Source organism: Xiphophorus couchianus, chromosome 5 (genome assembly GCF_001444195.1).
Source record: "Xiphophorus couchianus chromosome 5, X_couchianus-1.0, whole genome shotgun sequence".
Lineage (NCBI taxonomy): Eukaryota > Metazoa > Chordata > Actinopteri > Cyprinodontiformes > Poeciliidae > Xiphophorus > Xiphophorus couchianus.
Genome location: NC_040232.1, coordinates 164,550 through 186,556, shown reverse-complemented (window position 1 = coordinate 186,556; position 22,007 = coordinate 164,550). Strand labels below are relative to the sequence as shown.

The 22,007-nt window shown below is 48.9% G+C and overlaps 2 protein-coding genes across 2 annotated transcripts; one reads left to right on the top strand and one right to left on the bottom strand.

Moving 5' to 3' along the window:
- Nucleotides 1–63: 63 nt before the first annotated feature.
- cfap77 (cilia and flagella associated protein 77) lies at nt 64–8,792 on the bottom strand. The gene is made up of 9 exons (XM_028017437.1): nt 8,514–8,792; nt 8,095–8,240; nt 7,554–8,021; nt 6,987–7,054; nt 6,280–6,379; nt 1,295–1,535; nt 1,122–1,215; nt 929–1,030; nt 64–224 (listed from the first exon to the last, which is right to left on the bottom strand). Exons 3-9 carry the CDS (start codon nt 7,561–7,563, stop codon nt 147–149), a joined length of 693 nt encoding a protein of 230 aa, XP_027873238.1. The 5' UTR covers nt 7,564–8,021; nt 8,095–8,240; nt 8,514–8,792; the 3' UTR covers nt 64–146.
- Nucleotides 8,793–8,955: 163 nt separating this feature from the next.
- On the top strand, nt 8,956–21,585 carry qsox2 (quiescin Q6 sulfhydryl oxidase 2). The gene is made up of 12 exons (XM_028017421.1): nt 8,956–9,514; nt 15,153–15,253; nt 15,326–15,374; nt 16,241–16,346; nt 16,407–16,497; nt 16,615–16,760; nt 17,086–17,223; nt 17,294–17,423; nt 17,946–18,068; nt 18,644–18,794; nt 18,866–19,054; nt 20,227–21,585. The coding sequence occupies exons 1-12, from the start codon at nt 9,280–9,282 to the stop codon at nt 20,718–20,720; spliced, it is 1,953 nt and encodes a 650-aa protein (XP_027873222.1). The 5' UTR covers nt 8,956–9,279; the 3' UTR covers nt 20,721–21,585.
- Nucleotides 21,586–22,007: the final 422 nt, after the last annotated feature.

The window sequence follows — 22,007 nt, the reverse complement described above, 5'->3', positions numbered from 1 at the left end:
TTGATGCAGAGAACCGAACTGGACCAGAACCCGGTTCTGTCCTGTAAAAGAATGAAACTGGACTCGTTCCTGTGGAGCAAACATTGCTGCTTTATTTTTATCAGAACCGGCCCGGTTCTGGCTCCGATCCGGCCGTCCTCTCTGGATCACCGGTTCTGCTGCTGAGCGCTGGCGGCCCGCTTCCGGTCCGCCGAGTCCCGGAAAGTGTCCAGCGCCGCCGGAATCTGCAGGGGAAGCAAAGATGCGTCACCAGAACCAGAACCGCCTGACCCGATCAGGAGAACTGAGCTGTGAGTTCAAATCCAAAAGACTTTATTGATCCCAAAGGGAAATGAAACGTTTCTGTCTATCAGATTCATTCAGAAGGAGCTCCTGTAGCAGTCTGTGTTACAGCGGCTCTGAACAAGCCTCTGACTGAAGACGCTGCGCTTTCTCCAGTCAGAACCAGATCAGAACCAGGACCAGAACCAGATCAGAACCAGAATAGAACCGGTGAGGGTCCAGAGCCCAGCAGGAGTTCCTCCATGATGTGGGTTGTCATGGCAACAGGTCTGTAGTCGTCAGTGACTGAGTTTCCTTTGGTACCGGAACCAGGCAGGATGTCTTCCACAGCAACAGAACCTTCTGTTGGGTCAGGGCACAGAGCTGCTCTGCTGGACTCTGGGCTGACTCCATCTGGTTCTGGTTCTGGTTACGTCTCTTCAGCTGCCTCTTCACTTCTAGCTCCAGAACAGCAGAAGAATCAACGGCTGAGATGAAGATGAAACATCTGATCTGTAAACCAGTTCGGACCAGTTTAACCAGTTTGGACCAGTTTAACCAGTTCATCTGAGGTTTGACAGGAAGTTGTGGGTCAAACTTCTGCTTCCTCTGAACGCTTCCTAACAGCTGTCTTCAGGTCAGGTGTGTGTTCAGGTGTGTGTTTTACCTGTGAGAACTGAGGCAGGGTGAAGGCTTTCTTTTCGACAGTCTCGGTTCTGGCGCTCCTCAGCAGGCTGGTTCTGGTCTCTGCAGCTCGACCCGGTTTAGCCTGTGATGATCCAATCAATAATCAATGGGACATCCGAGACGAGTGCCGGTCCGGTTCTAAAAGCCCGGTGACGTTTGGACTGCCCTCTCACCGTCAGGTTGCCGGGTCGGTTCCGGCTCAGCTGCTCCTCCAGCCAGCGGTGGCCGTAGTGGTGAGCCAGGACGTCGGCCAGCGGAGAGGACGGCCTGATCAGACATCAATAATCGATCTGAGCCGTAATCTGATCGATAACGGTTCCGTCAGCCGGCTGATCCGGTTCCTCACCTGTTGCGGATCCCGAACGTGATGTCTGGTACCAGATGGGGCCGCCTTGAGGTTCTGCACCGCTGCTGCTGCTCCGCGGCCTGGATCTGAAGGTCCCCCATCTGGAGCCGGTACTGCCTCAGCTCCTTGGCCGTCACCAAACCGGACCGGACCGCGTCCCGGTTCAGAACCACGAAGTCCGGACACTGAACCTTCATCACGGCCTCTTCAGCTTCGGTCTGCAGCTGCCAGCTGGACAGAGCTGCAACACAGAATCAGAACATCTGGAACCAAACGCCTGGAGAACCAAACACCTGGAGAACCAATGGAGAACCAATGGACGCCGCCATCTTCCCAAACAAGGAAGATGGCGGCGCCCAAAATGGCTGTGGCTGCATGGGCTCTCGACAACTTGCCAGTATTTGAGCAAAATACGCCGCCTAAAACGCTACAAACTTTGCATCCACTCAGTAAGTTAGCATATGATCGCCAGCGTCTGCTGGAATTACGATCATCAAGTGATTTTGGACTCATAAATACGACTACTCTGGAGTGTTTACGTGATCTCGGAGTGCTACGGAGGCAAGACCCAGCGGCCCGCAGCACAGCGGACTCGCCTAGCAGCACTAGTCGGAGGAGGAGCAAGCGAAGGCGGTGCGACCGGCAGCGGAAGCGCGGCTGTCGAAGTGGACTAACAGCTAAGCTAAACGCTAACCCCCACAGATCGCCGCTTCCGTCCATCTTCCTCTCCAACGTCCGCTCTCTGGACAACAAAATAGACCATCTGCAACTAGAACTGTCTTCAAAGAGAGAGTTGAGGAACTGCTGCGCTCTCATTCTGACGGAGACATGGCTCAACTCGACCATACCGGACAACGTTGTTAGCCTGGAGGGGCTCGCTACATTCCGCGCAGACAGGAGCAGCGCTCTCAGCAGTAAAACCCGAGGAGGGGGGCTGTGACTGTCGCCAGTTACTGCTCCTCGGACATCGAGCTTCTGACTGTTAACTGCAGACCATTCTACCTGCCCAGGGAGTTTACTGTTGTTAGCATCACTGCTGTGTATGTGCCCCCCAGTGCTAACACTAAAGAGGCTATGAGTGTTCTCTACCGGACCATCAGTGAGTTGCAATCCTCACACACAGAGGGCGTTTTCATCATTGCTGGGGATTTTAACCAGGCCAACATGAAGACTGTTCTCCCTCACTTCAACCAGTATGTGGATTTTCCAACCAGGGGAGGAAATACTCTAGACTTGGCCTACACCAACATCAAAGAAGCATTCAGAGCAGCCCCCCGCCCCCACCTTGGCTCTTCAGACCACCTATCTGTCATGCTAATTCCTGCATACAAGCCCCTGCTGATCAGAACAAAACCTACAGTGAAGCAGGTGAGAGTGTGGACTGAGGGGGCCATGGAGGCACTTCAGGACTGTTTTGAGTGCTCTGACTGGGAGATGTTCAAGGCAGCAGCCACTTACAACGACCAGATCAACATCGATGAGTACGCCATGACTGTGTCAGCCTACATCAACAAGTGCACAGAGGACGTCAGCATCACTAAGAACATTATCACCCGGGCCAACCAAAAACCCTGGATGACTAAGGAGGTACGTGAAATGCTAAAAGCACGGAACTCAGCCTTCAAGTCTGGCGACAAGGAGGCACTGAGGACAGCAAGAGCCAACTTGAACCGTGCTATCAGGTTAGCAAAGCGAACCCACAGTCAGAAAATACAGGAGTTCTTCCACAACACCAGCAACACCAGAAGTATGTGGCAAGGCATAAAGGCGATCACAGATTACAATCCATCCTCCCCCCCAGTGGGTGAAGTTGATGCTGACTTTCTAAATGGACTCAATAACTTCTTTGGGAGGTTCGAGGCACTGAACAGTACTCCGGCAAAGAAAACTGTTCCCCACCAGGAAGAGGAGGCACTCTGCCTGGACACAGCCGATGTGTTGAAGACTCTGAAAAGAGTCAACCCACGGAGGCCCCAGGCCCCGACAACATACCTGGGCGGGTGTTCAGGGAATGAGCAGGTCAGCTGGCTGGTGTCCTAACAGACATTTTTAACACCTCACTGGACCAAGCCACAGTGCCAGCCTGTCTCAAAACTGCCTCCATCATTCCGGTGCCAAAGAAACCTCAAGTCACCTCTTTCAACGATTACCGGCCTGTGGCACTGACTCCCATCATGATGAAGTGCTTTGAAAGGCTGGTAAAAGAACACATCGTCTCCAGACTCCCCTCCACATTCGACCCGTTCCAGTTTGCCTACCGCCGAAAACGCTCCACTGAGGACGCCATCTCCTCCACCCTACACCTGAGCCTGGCTCACCTGGAGGAGAAGAACACTCATGTGCGGATGTTGTTCCTGGACTTCAGCTCAGCGTTCAACACAATCATCCCACAGCATCTGGCAGGAAAACTGGAACACCTGGGCTTCAGCACCCCCCTGTGCAACTGGCTGCTAGACTTCCTCACCGACAGACCTCAGTCAGTCCGGATCGGACAACACACCTCCGATGTCATCACCCTCAGCACAGGCTCCCCTCAGGGCTGCGTCCTGAGCCCTCTGCTGTTCACTCTGATGACACACGACTGCATCCCCAGGTTCGCCACCAACCACATCGTGAAGTTCGCGGACGACACAACGGTGGTGGGCCTCATCAGAGACGACACCGACCTGGACTACAGAGAGGAGGTGGAGCAGCTGGTGGACTGGTGCAGAGACAACAGCCTGATCCTGAACGTTGACAAGACCAAGGAGATGATCGTCGACTTCAGGAAGAACCGGCCCAGCCACGCTCCACTGCTCATCAACAGCTCGGCTGTGGAGGTGGTCAGCAGCACCAAATTCCTGGGGGTGCACATCACTAACGACCTCACCTGGACTGTGAACACCACGTCTCTGGTCAAGAGGGCACAGAAACGTTTGTATTTCTTGCGGAGGATGAGAAGAGCACACCTGCCCCCGCCCATCCTCAAGACGTTCTACAGAAGCACCATAGAGAGCATTCTGACCAGCTGCCTCTCTGTGTGGTGTGGAGGCTGCAGCGCCTCCGACTGGAAGAACGTGAGGAGAGTGGTGCGGACAGCAGAGAGGATCATCGGGGCCCCCCTTCCCTCCATCCAGGACACTTCATCCCAGCGCTGCGTGTCCCGAGGCCGAAACATCATCAGTGACCCCTCACACCCCCACCATGGACTGTTCTCCCTGCTGCCCTCTGGAAAGAGGTTCTGCAGCATCCGGTGCAGGTCCACCAGGTTCTGAAACAGCTTTTTCCCACTTGCCATCAGACTGCTGAACTCTTAACTGGACTGCACTTAAAATCTGGTCTCCACTTTATACCTTGCACATGTACAGAGCTAAATAACTTCTATTTTACTGTCAGTCCTGCACTTTATATTTTATATTTAGATTTATATTCATATTTTATACTGTATTTTATTTTTATTCTGGAGTAACCTCACAACATTGGAACCTCAAAACATTGTCCTGAGCCGTATGCAACGAAATTTCGTTCTGTATTCACCCTGTGCATGAAAATGATAATAAAGTCAGTCTAAGTCAGTCTAAGACTTTGAGGTTCAGGTGTAGTTTAGGAATAGTTTGCTTGTAGTTTCCAGACTTCATCTTTCTCACCAGGAAACCAGGAAATGACCTCACTCTATTCCACCTGAACAGCCAATCAGAGAAGAGTTGCCCTGCTACATGACTCTCCCACCTTCCTGACACACGTCAGTCTGGTTCTGACCCGGCTGAGTTTTCCACCAGAACCGGACCGTCCACTAGGTCCAGAACACCTAAAACAGTCGCCGATAAACCAGACAGGATGTTTATCAGCCAGCAAACCTCAGAGACGGAGAGGGACAGGTGTGTGTGTTTCTGAGTGAGTGTGTGTGTGTGTGTGTGTGTGTTCAGTGTGTGTGTGTTTAGTGTGTGTGTTCAGTGTGTGTGTGTTCAGTGTGTTCAGTGTGTGTGTTCAGTGTGTGTGTTTAGTGTGTGTGTTCAGTGTGTGTGTGTTTAGTGTGTGTGTTCAGTGTGTGTGTGTTTAGTGTGTGTGTTCAGTGTGTGTGTTCAGTGTGTGTGTTCAGTGTGTGTGTGTTCAGTGTGTGTGTTCAGTGTGTGTGTGTTTAGTGTGTGTGTTTAGTGTGTGTGTTCAGTGTGTGTGTGTTTAGTGTGTGTGTTCAGTGTGTGTGTTCAGTGTGTGTGTTCAGTGTGTGTGTGTTTAGTGTGTGTGTTCAGTGTGTGTGTTCAGTGAGTGACTGACAGATCAGAGCAGCAACCCGGCGCCTCCGCTGAGCGACACACAGGTGAAGCGAGTCGCTGACTGACAGACGTGATCGTTGCCTGAAGGCAGGTTTCCATCAGACAAACTGCATCTGTCAGCTGAACACACACACACACACTGAACACACACACACACATGTTTGCGTGGCTATCTTTGTGGGGACTTTCCATTTCTACATCCTAAACTTTATCCTAACCAAAACTCAATTCACATCTTAGTCCTAAATCTGACCTCTGACCCAAAACAGCGTTTTTCCTTATGGGGCCCAGGCTTCAGTCCCACAAGGAGCAGTGTGTCCCCACAACGTAGTATATGTCAGGAAAATGGTCCCCACCAGGTATTAGAAACAAACACACTAAACACACACACACTGAACACACACACTGAACACACACACACTGAACACACACACACACACTGAACACACACACTGAACACACACACACACACTGAACACACACACACTGAACACACACACACACACTGAACACACACACTCTGTTCTTTCCTTCTGCTGACAACCAGCCACAGCTTAAAGCCGGTTCTGGTCCGAATCCTGGAACTGGTTCTGGTGAACTCCTCGGAGTGGGCTAGACATGAGCAGCAGTTCAGAACCAGAACCGAGCCTGGGTTCAGAGATCCAGCAGGTTTCTAGACCAACCAGGACCCGGTTCCGGTCCGGTCCGGTGTTAGCAGGGGGCGGGGCTTACCTTCAGCCACGCTTCCGTCTCTCATCATGGTGCTGGCTCCATAGGTGAAATCTGGACCCGGGATGGTGAGGCCCCTGGACCGTGCCCTCCCCAGCGGAGCCTGCACACAGAACGCAGCGCTCCTTACCACGGTTGAACTTTGACCTTTTCATCTGGTCTGAGCGGTTCTGCTCAGCCAGCTGGTTCTGGGGTCTAGATAAAAAACGGGTCCAGCCGTCAGTCGGACAGCGGGCTGAAGGGAACTGGACCCGGTTAGAACAGAACCGTTCTCTGGTTTCATCCTGTAGAAAGAACGGCTGGCACAGAGCGACCCCATCAGTCTGCCCAGCGGTGCCGCTGGCTCACAGGCTTCTGGGTTTTCATGTCTCTGCCTTCTCAAACCTCCGGTCGGTCATGGCCGCTCACAGAGACCGGTTCTGGTTCTGGGAGTTCTTTCAGGACATGCAGGACATGAAACCCAGCAGGTCGACCCATCGGGCAGAAAGAGTCAGATGTTTTAGCAGCTGGACTGAGACCACCAGTCTGGTTCTGATTGGTCAGTAGTGCAGTGTCAGAACTGGATTCAACTGGAGATGTTCTGACCCGGTTGGGTGACCCGTTTGTTCCTAGTTCCTTTAGTTCAGGTCCAACATTGAAGACCTGATAAGCCCCGCCCACTGACAGGTGGGAATCCCTCAGGTGGTCATAATGTACTGCCTGATCCCTACCTTGATCAGCAGCGGGTCCCGCAGCATCGACTCTCTGAAGACGCCCAGCCGCGGTGATGCAATCATACCTGTGACGTCAGAGGCGGAAGCAGATCGTAATGAGACCAGGTCAGCGTCACGTCGGTAACAACACTATTATTATTACTGATATTAATGATGATGACGATAATACTCAAAGGAGCCCCACGCCGGTTCTAGAGGTTCTTCAGAGAGGACCGAACCGAACCGAACCGAAATCTCTCTGCAGAACCCTGTAGAACCGGAACTGACCGCCCCAGGTAGAAACACCTGAAACAGCCGGAAATGGCTCCAAACTGACTTGAGTTCTTTTATTGTTATTATTATTGTGTCAAAAATATCAGTAGAGACTTTGGGATAATGAAATGATTTAATAATTCAGATAAAAACAGATTAAATAAAGGCCTCTTGGCAGAACATTTGCATTTATCAATATAAAATTTAACTAGAATTAATAATAGATTAATTACATAAAATGTGTTCTTGTTAGCATGGCAGACAATGAAGAAAGTGAAAAACTACTGGATATAACGACTGGATATAACTCACTTAAGTTCATCTGAGCTTCGTCCCTGCGACTGCCGTCGTTAGTTGGATGGTTGTCATGGTAACGGCACGCCGAACGTGTTTTTAAAAAAAATCTTCATTACAGATTCCAAAAACACTTTGACAGCACACACTTCACAATAGTAAGCTGCAATTCAACCAGATAAACTGAGCAGAAAATTAATAAAAAATAAAAAAAACTTTGAAAACGCAAACCAAGAAAACCGACAGAACTCGGTACCGGTGTCAATTTCAATTCCTAAATCATTACAGTGGAATAAAGTCTGGCCTTCTGGCGAAACGTTTCAGCGCTTATTTAAATATAATTAATCCACTTTGAAAACAGGTGAAATGTTTAACGTGGCGTCAGAAGAAAGCAGCCTTCAGAACCGACTGGACCTGGAGCGACACCTGAGCACTTCCCCCTTCCAGCCTCCAGGGGGCGGCAGCTAGCTCTGCCGCATTCAGAAACTGTGGGAAAAAACAAAACTGTAATGAGATCAAATTAAGACCGCAGTGATGAAGCATTGTGTGTAGATCTGACCTTTAAGCTCAGAAGAAGACAGAACCTCACTTCCGCATTTAGTTCAATTTATTAATGTTTAAGTTCTGTCGCCACCAGAACCGCCCGAACCACCGAAAACTGCTCCAACTCAGCTGGTTTCCGAACGGAGGAACAACTTCCGACTTCTGTGAACGCAACACACGATACGTCAACTTTGCGTCACATGAAAAAGATCGTTTGTTGAGACAAATGAACGATTTTAAGCTGAAACAAACAAAAAGCCCTCAAAACTCCATCTTCGCCAGAGGACGAGAAGAATCGCGAGATGTTTCTGATTCCTCAGTTCGGGATTCTCGGATTAATCCAGCAGGAAGTTACAACAGTTACCAATGGATACAGAGCAATAAAATATTAACAGGCAGATATCCATCCATTTCTTACACCCACCCTAACCTTACCCTCGGGAAGGGTGCCGGTGCCCGGTCACCGGTCCATCGCAGGGCAACACAGAGACAGACGGGACACTCCTGAGAATTTAGAGAAGTCATGTGTTTGGGAGGAAGCCGAGCAAACGCCAAGCAGAAAGAGCCCGGGGCAACAGTGCTGCCAACTGCGCCACTGCACAGCCCGCAGACATGTTAATGAAAAAACCTGAAACTGTTTACAACTTATTTCTAACACTAAATAGTTCATTTATTTTAGCAAAGTAATTCAAGAAGTGACTGGAATCCTATGGAAGCCCGTTTCCGCCACTCTGTTAAAAAAATAAAAATAAATGATCTCATTATAATGAGATAGTATCTCAAAATAATGAGTTACTATCTCATTATAATGAGATTTTTTTTTACAGAGTGGCGGAAACGGGCTTCCATAGGATTCAGTCCTTAAAGAAAGTAAAAATAAAATTGTATTAATCAAATTGGGACTAGTTCATTGTTGATGAGATTGTACCTTACTGAGGTTCACCTCTAGACACGGCTATCACCATGGCAACCAGAGGAGTTTAATCAGTCTAGCTTTTATTTAACTCAGATATTGATCAAAGCTTTATCGCTTCTGCTCTGCTGCAGTTCGAGGCTGTTTCGTCTCCAGGAAACAGATCAGAGTGAGACCTCTGCGCGCTCTCCGCAGCTTCAGAAGCTACGTGCCGCTGTGCTCATGTCTTCCCGGATCCAGCAACCGCTTCTGTTGAGAAACTTTCAGGATCCCTGAGGCCCAGCAGAGATGTTCCGGGTGTGGCTCCAGGCGGCGGGGCTCCTGTGGCTGTGCGGCGGCTGTGCGGGCGGCTCTGGGCGGCTGTACTCGGAGGAGGACCCGCTGGTGATCCTGGGCAGCAGCAGCCTGAAGCCCACCGTCACCAACTCCTCCTCGGCCTGGCTGGTCCAGTTCTACTCCTCCTGGTGCGGACATTGCATCCAGTACTCCAACACATGGAAGGCTCTAGCTCAGGACGTGAAAGGTACCGGTCCATAGTGCCCGGTTCGGGCTCGGTCTGTTGTTCCGTTGGGAGCAGCTGCACCAGACTCCATTCAGAACTGCCTTTCATAAACTTTACGTTAATCGTGGAAACGGCAGCAGGTGTTAAGTTGCAAACCGGTCCAGACCCGAACTGAAAAGCAGGTGCGGACCAGTTCGGCATCTTTTAATTTAAATTTGACAATTATTTCAAATAAAATTCTGTTTGTTCAGCTGGCTTCAAACAGCGGCTCAGAGCTTAAATCTAAAGTTTTTCTTCGAGGTTTTGATAGGAACAGTTTTAGCTGACCCTAACCACGTGACCACAGTGTTAGTTAACATGCTGCTGGTTATGGTTACCAGCTGGGAGGGAAATCAGCTTTAACCAGCTGTTAGCTAGCTCCGGTGAGCTAACAGGTGCTCAGAGTTTCCGGTCTTGTGGGAAATTCTGCCCCCCTGTGTCGGGAGCGCGCACTGCAGCCAGAGAGGCGGTCCGTTCATTTTGTGATCGATTTCTCGGTAAAACAACTCAGATAATCATGTTGAGGTTGGAATATTCAGTTTAATCGGCAGCTGCTGTTTAAAAAAGAAGCCATAAAAAATTGTAAAATAAATAAATAAGGTCAGAGGCAGAGGCCCCGCTGTGGGAACCAGAGGACCCGCTGATTTTCCTCCTCTGAGGACTGGCTGGTTGCAGACCTGGTCCTCAACATTAGAAACACACACACAGGTGAGACCTGCTGTCGGGGTCAGAGGTCAGCGGAGAGACCAAGCCATCTGCTGAACAATGTGGTCCTGCTGGTTTCTCGGTGTTGTTGGGAATAAATAGTTCTGTGTTTTTCTCTCCCTCAGCTGCTTGCTTGCTCTTATACACAAGCACTGTAACAAAGTTCAGGTTAAAGGAAGTGACACGCCAGGGAACGCCCTCTTTAGGGCGGAGCTTAGAGGAACCAGAAGCTGTTTTCCCATAAGGAGACGTGCTAATGGACTAGCGCAGCATTTTGGTCTGAATAAATGGGTTTCATGAATTCAACTCATGAATCCCATTTATTCTCTCATCAAACATTATGATCCTAAACGGAGAAAGGATCAACTCCAACAGTGTGAAGAGGAACACAGAGGTTCTGGTTCTGGTCGGGAATTTAAACTCCAGAACTTCCTGGTAGAATAAAGCAGCAGTGGAGCCGGTCCGAACAGCCGGGTCATCGCTGAGGTTCTGATCCAGAATCATTGCAGACGGTCTGTCGGACTATGAAACGGGTCAGCGGGCAGACCGGTGGGTTTTACCAGAACCCAGCTGGACTTTGGGAGGATTCAGCCGAACCAGTTCAGAATAGTCGAAGTAAAGCCTGCCGGCCGCAAGGCTTCCTCTGCGCTTCAGGAAGCAGTGCATTCTGGGTACAAAGTGAAAGCCATGGGTGAGGGGAGGAAGTGGAACTGCTGTCTTTGTCCCCTTCACAGTAAGAGCAGGAATGTAAACGTCAAACTATTGAAAGTTTTAAACAGTGACAACCAAAACTTCAACAGAGACGATGAACTTTATTCAGCCGAACCTTTATAAATTAGGTTATGGGAAGCTAAGTGCACTAAACATTGCTAAAACGCTAAGCTAACAATTAGCTCTGCTACTAGGGAAGTGTCCCCACCCTGGGTTCTCCGTCGATGTTCTGTGGCAGTACCAGAGACCCGGCAGGGGTTCAGAACCGACCCGTTTCTCAGACCTTTTCTTTCATGTTTCATCAAACTCATTTATGAAGCCATTTTATGAAAATGTATTGGATGAAATGACTCAGTTGATTTCTGCATGTTTTGTTTGGTTTTACCCCTCCAGGGGTTTTTTGTGGTCTCCAGTGTCCCCCACATGAAAGCAGGCTGACAGGAAAGGGGGAAGGAGAGGGGAGAATACACTCGGCAAACATCGCCGGGTCCGGGAGCCGAACCCGTGACAGCCGCGTCGAGGACCTAAGGCCTAAAAACATGGGCCGCGCTGTCCCCCACGCCACCACGGCACGCCCCGATTTCTGCATGTTTAACCATCAACGCCCGGCAGCCAGAGCTAACGCGGCGGGTTTAAACTCCTACCTTGATGTAGAGTTCTCCAAAGAAACATGATTCCTCACAGGGGGTTGATGTAAATGTCCATACAGGTCAGCCTGTGTCCAGTTTGAGTGAAAGGAGGTGTGCGATCCGCTCTGAGGTAAACTTCAGAGATCAAGTAGCGGCGGCACGCGAGGCAACGTGCCGAGGCACCGGCGGCGTGATTGGTCCCTGCACTGCCGGGGGCGGGGACTAATCAAGCATCATAGGCATAACTTTCTGAAGGACTGATGCAGACATGTCCCCACCAATATTTCCACACATTTTTCCATTATGTGTCTGCATCTATCTGCGGAGAGCAGCCAGCGGACGACTGCTACTTAACATTTCTTTGTATAACGTAAATGCAAGTCCTCTCAGTGGATTGGACGTCACGTGTTTTATGCAGTTATTTCTTAAAGATCACAAAATAAACATCAAACCTGAAAATTCAAAAAACATGAAACTGTAACAAACTGAATGTTCTGTTCTGGTGTTTTTCGTACTTTTTGTTTGTATTTTTTTATGTTAATTGATAATACACTTGAAAGTAATCTTTGCTTTCGACTCCTGGAGTTGTTGTCTGTCTGTTGCCATGGCAACGGCTCTGCATGTGACGTCAGGTTCACACAGAATGGAAAAGAAAAAGATTACAACTGGTTTTAGTTGTTCTCCTGGGTTTCTACGTCCCTGGACTAATTGCATCATTTGGCGATATTCAGAGCAATCATCAAATAGATGAAACATTTCATAAAGCATAGGAGCCAAAGTTAGTTTAATTTGAACCATGGCTCCTACAGCAGCAATTAGGTCAAATTAAATTATTGGCCTTTATAAAAGAAAAATCACTCAGTCCTCTATTGCATCTTGACAGAACTGACAGAAACTCAGTTGGTTACATATTTACGTGCAGAGAGAATAAATATTTATTCATCCAAACATCGGGACTTTTCACATCTTTAATTTTAGCCACTTTTACATGAGTGGATCAGCAATATGGAGGCTAATCTGTCATTTTTTGTGACAGATTCCTGTTCATCCTGCATTGGAATCCAGTAACATATTGTTATACTGTATATGTTACTATATATTATATGTATTATTTAATTTCCCTTTGATATTAATCAAATATTTTTGAATTTGAATTGAATATATTGATGGTCACTCTACAATCCAACCAGCCCCAAAACGTCGCAGTGAAAATGACCGCAGACACAGATGGTACTGGCTGTTTCTGACATGGGCAACCGCCCAGGGTGGCATCTTGTGGGGGCAGCATGAACTGTAACTGTGTTCAAATGTAAGCAAGCACTGAGTAAAATACAGACTCATTATATAAATCAGAATATGACTATAAAGTAAATTTTTTTAGCTGTTCCATCACTAAGTGAAAGACAACTGATGTTCAACATCCTTACATCTCTTAGTATGTTTAATATCTTCTAAAAGCTTTTTATTTTCAATAAGTACTATTAATCTGACAATCCTCATCAGGATGTAAATCCTAGGTTACTGAGTAGGACTGCATGGCGTTCACATTTAAGTTTTGGCCTTATTCTTGGCACAAAACGGCCTCCCAGGCTGCACTGGCCTCCCGCTGTGGCTCCCAATGATCCCACACAGTTCCACCCAGTAACTGGTGCCCTGCATCCTGGTGGCTGTACCATGGGGTTGACCCCTGTGAACGAGAGGGTGGCCTCCCTCCGTCTTCGAGTTGGGGGGATGGGGTATGAACGTTATTGCAGAAAAATTCTAAATTTTGACTAAAAACATTGTTAAAAAATAAGTAAAAATGGAATAAATGTGAGTGTGCCTCGTCTGTACAGACTAGTGGAACAATTTCACACTAATTTTTAATCAATGAGGCACACGACTTGGAAGCTACTGAAGAAAACATTGTATTATTTTTTATTAAAATTATTTCAAATATTGAATATTTGTGTCCATTGGTTGTAAGCCAAGGCATTTATTAACATTTATTTGTCAGGAGTGTTTGACAGTCCCTAAGCGAACCTCCGAGCGGTGGAGAACGGCTGGCTGACATTAGCCTTCATAAATCGGGTCGACCTCGAGCTAAACGCCGCTCGCTCCGCGGAGCGCCAACATCCAACATCCAACTTGAAACTAACTTCACTGCACTGCAGCCAGAGAGGCAGTCCGACCATTTCCACGGCGCTTCTGATCGATTTCTCGGTAAAACAATTAATATAATCATGTCAAGGTTGTAACATTCAGCTGCTGTTTAAAAAAGAAGCAACAACAAAATTGTAAAATAATAAATGACGTCTTCTTACACCGTTTTGTGTTGTTTTCTTAATTGCCAAGAGAATCGGTCTTTTTCCAACTTTTGTCACTCAAGCCTGATAAAAAAGTCAGTAACCAAACACGGGTTTCCAACACATTGTGTGTATTTATGATTTTCTATTGCTGATATAAGAGAATGGAAGCTGCTGATGGCAGGACACAAAAAATTAAGACTGATAAATCCTGTCCTAATGTAAAATATGGGTGATTACTGGATTAAGAACATTTCTAGTATACCACATGCTATCACACATAAGCATCTTTGAGAAGCAGTTCCTCTTCATTTGCCAAAGTTATGAGAGGGGAAACAAATATTTCAGCTGCTAATCAGTAATTTTCCCAGGGGAACAGAATTTTGCACAAGAGCGGTCTTGAGTACTACAACAATAAAAACGGAAACAATTCAGTGAAACAGTAAAATAATATTTAACAGTAAGGCTCTCAGCCATAAATTATACATGAGTCAAATAAATCTCATAACACAGATATCAAATAATGTCAAGGAAAAATGAAACGTTCATTAAAGTCAAAACCAGGTTGATTCAAATAAACAATGCTAAGTTACTGAATCAAAACTTCCTGACAGCATGGCTAGCTGGCTAATGATGGTTCTGATTGGCTAGCTGGCTAATGATGGTTCTGATTGGCTAGCTGGTTGATGATGGTTCTGATTGGCTAGCTGGCTAATGATGGTTCTGATTGGCTAGCTGGTTGATGATGGTTCTGATTGGCTAGCTGGCTAATGATGGTTCTGATTGGCTAGCTGGCTAATGATGGTTCTGATTGGTTAGCTGGTTAATGATGGTTCTGATTGGTTAGCTGGTTAATGATGGTTCTGATTGGTTGTTTCTGATCGATCTGAGTAATTCTGCAGGAGACCAGCTGTGAAGTGAGATACATGTGATCGGCTTTGGTGATCCGCAACTAGAGACAGTGATCAGCCATCACCGATCATACACTTTTTCACAGAAATCGGCTGATTATGATCGGTGGCCGATCGATCGGCACACCTCTAGAGATGCGATGTGTGAAATGATGAAGAGGAAATGAAAGCTCCAGTTCTGGTTTGTTCTGATCATACCTGTCAAGTCTCCTGTTTTGGCCGGGAAACTACCGTTTTTTACCCCCCTTTCCCGCCTTACTCCCCTAAATATCCCGGATTGTGCTGCTGCTCTCGCGTTAGTTGCTCTCCCAGGTCTTAAGGTGCGGTATACAATACCCTCCCTCTGATGGTTCTGATTGGTTCTGATTCTGTCTGTCAGATTGGCATGAGGCCATCGCTGTGGCCGTGTTGGACTGTGCTCAGGAGGAAAACTTTGAGGTCTGCAAAGAGTTCAGCATCAAGTTCTACCCAACATTCAAGGTAGGAGTCCAGAACTACCTGTTGCCCCCTGCTGGCCCCGCCCTGTAACTACCTGCTGTGTTTTTTCTGCAGTTCTTCGCAGCTCACAGCTCAGCGGCGGACAAAGGAACGATCTACAGAGGTGAGACTCATTCAGGCCTTTAATCCCTCATGGTTCTGTTTTTACCCATTTGGACGCACTTATCAGAACTAATAAAGTAAACTAGTTGCTGTTTAACCAGTTAAATCTAAAACGGTAAATAAAGATTTCTGATGAGCGCTATGGTTGATCACACTAGCAGTAAGAAGAGCTGTTTGGAACGCTTTAGCGTCTAGCTTCACCTTAGTTTAGCTAGCGCTTAGCTAGTAGCGCTTAGCTAGTAGCGCTTAGCTAGTAGCGCTTAGCTAGTAGCGCTTAGCATTCTAGAAAACTGGACATGATTTCATCATCACTGAGTGGCAGGAAGAGACAGAAAAATACAACCAGACAAACTCATGTGTCATCAACCGGATCAAAGTCTGACAGTCGAATCCATGCTAGTGATACGCTCCGGTCCGGTCCGGTCCGGACCGAAGCGGTCCGGTCCGGAGCGTGTCGCGGATCACAGTTGGACTTTCTTTGACCCAGTTTTCATTCTGATCCAAACCCAGATTTTCTTCCAGGATGTTTTTGCTCAGAGTGATGATGGTTCTGACCCGGTTAAACATCCAGAACCTTCTGGGTTTAATCAGTTTGGTTCTGTCTCCCTCTGCTGGAGGACTTCCTGATTTCTGTCCAATCAGAGCAGGGAGACACGCCCATTCTCTTTCCCTCCTAGTGGCTTTGGTTCTGATTGGCTCTGGACAAACTCAACAAAAAAGTTCTGTTGAACCTGTCCGATTGGGTCAGTGGTTCTGTGGGCTCTTCCCACTCTCTGGTAAATGAGGGAATCACCATGGAAACCACTTTGTTGCTGAAGTCCGGTTGGTCGGGTTCTTGGTGTTAGAACCGGTTCTGTGTCCCTCCAGGAGCGGACCGTGAGGTCCGGTCCGTCCGGCAGCTGATGGTCAACATCCTGCAGAACCACAGCAGAACGGACCGGCCCCAGAGCTGCCCCCCGCTGGAGCCCTACAGGTACCAGAACCAGAACCGGACCTCTGGCCCACTTCACTGCTAACCTCTCTCTGTGTCCAGTGCTGCTCAGCTGCTGCCCCTGCTGGGTCAAAGGTCGGATCACTACACGGCCATCGTCGTGGAGGAGGCGGGGTCGTTCGTTGGCCGGGAGGTGAGGAAGAGGAGGAAGATCTGAGCTGCTTCCTGTTTCCTGGTTCAACCGGCAGGCAGGAAGCAGCTTCTTGTGGTTCCTCCTGACCTCTGAACTCTGACCTCATCCTGCGTTCAGGTGATCCTGGACCTGCTACAGTTCTCAGGCATTGAAGTGAGGAGAGCTCTGACCTCTGACCTCCGCCTGCTGGACGTCCTGAATATGGCCGCCTTCCCCTCCGTCTACCTATTGCACCCCAACGGCTCGCACGCCCCTCTGCACAGGTGAGAGAGGGAGGCTGAATTGTGGGCTGACCTTTGACCTGTTGCTGCCAGAGCTGCTCTAAACGAACAGTTAGGACAGACGTGACGCGTGACCTCCAGCGTGACCTCCAACCTCCAGCTGAGGTTCAATCCAGTTAACCTGTAAAGTTTTTCCATCTGACAGATCAAAGTTTCTTTAAATCTCAGCTGCTTTAGGTCATCAGGTCGTCCTGTCTTAGTGATGTGTTTATTAGCTTACACAGAGACACGTTTTAATTAAGTTGTTACAAAATGGGTGTTGAACCTAGCTCTGACCCCCTGACCTCCTGACCTCTTCCCCCTGCAGCGAGAAGCCGCTCCGGTTCTTCTTCTCCTCCCTGCTGCGGAGCCTCCCAGGCGTGCAGCGCCGCAGCAGTTCCGAGGCGAGCCAGACGGGGGCGCTGCAGGACGGACGGACATCGGAGCCATGGCGGGACTTTGACAGGTGAGGCTCCGGTCTGCGGTTCCGACCCGAAGGCCCGCCGGGACCGGCTGAACACTGCGTTTTCCCGCAGGTCCCAGGTGTACACGGCCGACCTGGAGTCGTCGCTGCACTACCTGCTGCGGGTGGAGCTGGCCGCCCACGGCATGCTGGAGGGGGCGGAGCTAAAGGTCTTCAAGGACTTTGTCACTCTGGTTGCTAAGGTAACGGCTGAAAGCAGAACCTCAGTTAGACTAGAGGTCGCGACCTGCTGGGATTTTTGCTCCGTCTCCATGACAACGGACAGACCGTCTCCAGGTTGTGTACTGTGCACCCTTATGCTAATTGCTAATAGCGGAGCTAATTTTTAGCTTTGTGTTTTTGCTGACAAGGTCGCACACGTAGCTTCCCCTGAATGAATTTTTCCTGGTAAATTCTGAAGCGCTTTGAGTTGAATTTGATTTACTTTGAGTTGAATAAAATCAGAAGTTTTTATGAACACGCCTCACTGACATTGATGGTGCAAGTTAGCGCCTTAGCATTAGCTTCCACTGATTACCAGGTTGGTAATGCTTTAGCGCTGGTGGAACTGTCCATGATTAGTGCTTTAGCATTAATGCAGCTAGCTTTTCTGCTATTGGTTCCCACCACTGGTGCTCAGATAATCAATCGGAACCGATTTAATGGATCTGGTCCTGCTGGATCAGCAGAATCCTGAATACCCCGCTGACCGTTTCCTCCTGTAGCTCTATCCAGTCGGAGGCTCCGTGGTGAAGCTCATGGAGACGCTCTCTGATTGGCTGCTCAGTCTGCCGCTGCAGCAGATCCCCTACCAGGCCGTCCTGGACCTGGTGGACAACAAGATGAAGGTGAATCTCTCTCTCTCTCACACACACCAGGACTTCCAACAAACAGAACTTTTCATTCATTTATGCCGATGCCCTGTTTTAAGCCCTGACCCTGTCAGAACCTTTGACAGGGTCAACGTGACAGGAAGTTTTTGATGGCACCTTCCTGTCATGTTAAAACAGGGAGTTGGTGCATCTGGAGGCCCAGAGTCAGTGGTCAGATGTTAGAAATAAGGATTGTTTCCTTTTTCCCATAGTTAATCATCTGGGCTACAACATGGCCGCTGGCTAACCAGAGCGGTCACAACGTAAGGCTGGAGCGCCACCATGGGGAATCCCATTAAGTCCCATTAAGCGCCAGTCCAAAGTCCCTCCTAACGTCCCGTGTTCTTATCGGGATGAATCGCTAGGCTAATGCTAACCATGCTAACAGACCGCATCACTATCCTTACCTATATATCTGACCAGTAGGGGGCAGCAGAAGGTCCTCACTTTCCACCAGGACCCAACATGTGGGTTGATCTGGTGCCTCCGGGCCTCATTATGCATTTATACAAGAACACAGGCAGAGAGGTGACTTCCTGTTTCCTGTGCAGATCTCTGGCGCGTTCCTGGGGGCGGAGCTTCGCTGGATTGGTTGCCAGGGCAGCAGGCCGGGGCTGCGGGGCTACCCGTGTTCGCTGTGGACGCTGTTCCACGTGCTAACGGTCCAGCACGACGCCACGCCCACCGCGCTGGACGGCTCAGGTACGACACGCAGAGACCCCCAGGTCGCAGCCCAGGTGTGTGTCCTGTGTTCTTACTGTGTGTGAACACAGGTCTGGAGGGCGAGGCAGCGCCGGTGCTGCAGGTGATGCGCCGCTACATCCGGACGTTCTTCGGCTGTAAGGAGTGTGGCCGTCACTTTGAGCAGGCGGCGGCCGCCAATTTGGACCAGGTGACGAGCCGAGAGGACGAAATCCTGTGGCTGTGGAACCAGCACAACCGGGTCAGCACCAGGCTGGCAGGTGGGCCAGGGAGGGGCGGGGCCACTGAGCTGACTGAAACACTGTGTTGCAGTCAGCTCAGTGGCTGAAACACTCTTCTTACAGAGAGACGTTCTGGAATGATGGATCTGAGATTCTAATCTGGATTATCAGGGAATCTGATCTCTGCTTTTAGTTTCTGCTGCAGCTTTTGGATCAGATGAAGGATTTTAACTTTATTATGAAGGATCATCATCATGGATTAGATTATAGATTATAGATTATCAGCTCCACTGCTGGACAGGATGTTGATCATTTCTGAAGGAAGGAAATCGGTTTAATCTGAGATTTAAATGACATCCTGGTTAAAATAACTCAGAGTTTCTTTACCTGATCAGATCAGTGATCCACTGATCAGGTTCTGTTCAGAGGTTCTGGTCCAGAAACAGTCGGGTCAGAATTTACAGCAGGAAGTTTGGAGCCATCCAGGTTTTAATGTCTGTAATCTACTAACAGGCTGGATTAACCTGGATTATAGATAAACCTGAGTATCATCAGCAGAACCTCAGTAAAGCGGATCGGGCCGAGCCCAGAACCCGGCTGGACTCCACCAGCAGACTTGGAGAGTTCTGGAGGCGTCGATGGTTTTCCCTGACCTGACGGAACAGTTGAACAAAAGACAGATAAAGCGGCCATCTTGATTCTGGCTCCAATCGGGGAAGGAAGCTTCTCAGGCGGTGTTGTGATTAAGCTCGACGGACCCAAAACGTGTGAGCACACGAACAGGAAATCAGCCAACACAGAACAATCAGAGTTTACTTATTTTATTTTTTTTAGCGCTAAAAAGAAAGAGACGCTTACCCTTACAGGCTTATGTGGAGGTCAAGTGTAAAGGCCCGAATCTATACAGCATCTGCTGAAACACGGAAGACACCTAAAGTCCGCCTCCTGGTCTGCTGGTGTGTTACGTCACTGCCTAGTGGTCAGACGATGAGCTAAAGTTAAGTTTCGTTTCTACAGAAAGTGTCCGTATACAGTAAAACAAAAGGCTTTTGTTCAGCATCTTTGTGTCCGTAGTTGTGTGTGCGTGCATGTATGGTGCGTGTCTGGAGTAAACGTCTCAACAGCGGCCATCTTGATTCTGGGTTCCAGGGTTTCATGTTGTTTCCATCTTTGTTCCTCCTTCATCTCGCCCTCCTCTTCCTCCTCTCCAGGGTCTCTGAGTGACGACCCGGTCTCCCCCAAAGCGCCGTGGCCAAGCCCCGCCCTCTGCCCCGCCTGCCACGAGGAGAGCAACGGCGTCCACGTCTGGAACCACGCCAACGTCCTCTCCTTCCTTCGCCGCCACTACGGTGCGTCCAACCTGAACCCCAGGTACTCCCTGACCCCCCCACGCCCTCCTGCCGGTGCCGGTCCGGTTCAGACCAGACGGCCTCAGGAGGAACACCCGGCAGCTGGAGGGGAGAGGAAGGGTGAGGATCAGGCAGAGCCCCGACCCGTCCAGCCGGGTCCGAGGCGGGGGGAGCAGGTGGTTCTGATCCGAGGAGAAGGCGGGTTCTGGATTCTGGGCCTGGGCTTCACCAGCGTGGACATGAGCCTTTGCGTGGTTCTGTACGGCAGCTCCTGCCTCTTCCTCATGCTCCTCTTCTTCTTCTTCAAAGTCCGGTCCAGGAGGTGGAAGCTGCGCCACGCCCGGCTCCACGTCTGACCCGCAGCCGGTCCGAACAGCGGTTCTGACTGGGCCAGAACCGCTGTTTCCTGTCCCTGGTGGACATTCCTGAGCAGTTCTGAAAGGAAGCGTCTCAGTCAGAACGGATCCATCGAACGGGTCTGCGTTTTGGACCAGAACCGGGTCAGCTGGACCAGGTCACATCGGTGCTGGACAGTGATTTAAGATGCTCAACCTGTTTCTGTTTTTAATTATTTTACACTGTGAAAAGTTTTGACCCTGAACCAGGTTTTTTTCCTGGACCAGTGGACGTGATGAGAAACCAGTATCTGAATCTGAACTGGACCGGAGTTTAAGTTGTCTTTGTGACAAATGTTGGGGCTGCTGATGAACAGAACTCCTGGGGTCCGGCCCAGAACCCGGCTGCTTGTTTGGATGGGTACCAGCGGGACGGGTGAGGACTGAGGAGTTGGACCTCCATGGAAGAGCTCGGTTTGTAGAACCAGGACTGGATTGAAGTGTGGCTTTGATCTGGTCCAGTTAAGACTGGTTCTGAGTCAGGATCCGATCACAGAAGGAAAACCAGAATGTGTGTGTCAGGTAATGAAGCTGCTAAAATCTGCTCTGTTCTGACGCCCTCTGGTGGTCAAACATGAAGTTCTCACAAACTGTTTACATGAATAAACTCCCGGTGAATGTTTGATGTTCAGCTGAGGTTTATTTCTGACCTGCTCTCCTCTAGACCTGACCTTGAGTTGGGTCAGGTGTTTCTGCAGTGTTTTACTCATTGATGTTTCTCAGTGGCTCCCCCTGGTGTTTCCTGCTGTGAATCGGTTTCAATCAGATTGTGTTTTTCTGATTATTTGTAATCTTTGTTAATGTGTGAATAAATCCTGTTGCTGCAGCTCTGAGTCGTGTTTAAACCTCAGAACAGAGTCGATGTAAAGTCGCCTTGGGCAAAAGTTCAACACTTATATTTATTTATTGTATGGAACTGTTTAACTGCCAGAGCTTGGAGATAAAATGAGAAATGTGCTGTTTGACCAGACCTGAACTCCTCATGGACCTTCAAGTCGATCCATCATGGCTGCTGTTGGACTGAAATTCCTCTGGCTTCCTTTCCTTTTGCTGATCATCTGTCATAGACTAAGTACTCCATAAAACATGCCTTATTACTGTGCATTTATTACTATTAAAATAATAGTTATTTTCAATATAAATACTAGGGGTTCGAGTTACTGATACCCTAATAATGCCATTGCTATAAACAAACTTATTTTAATGAGATCCAGAATTAACATTTTTGTTAGTTACATACATTTTTAA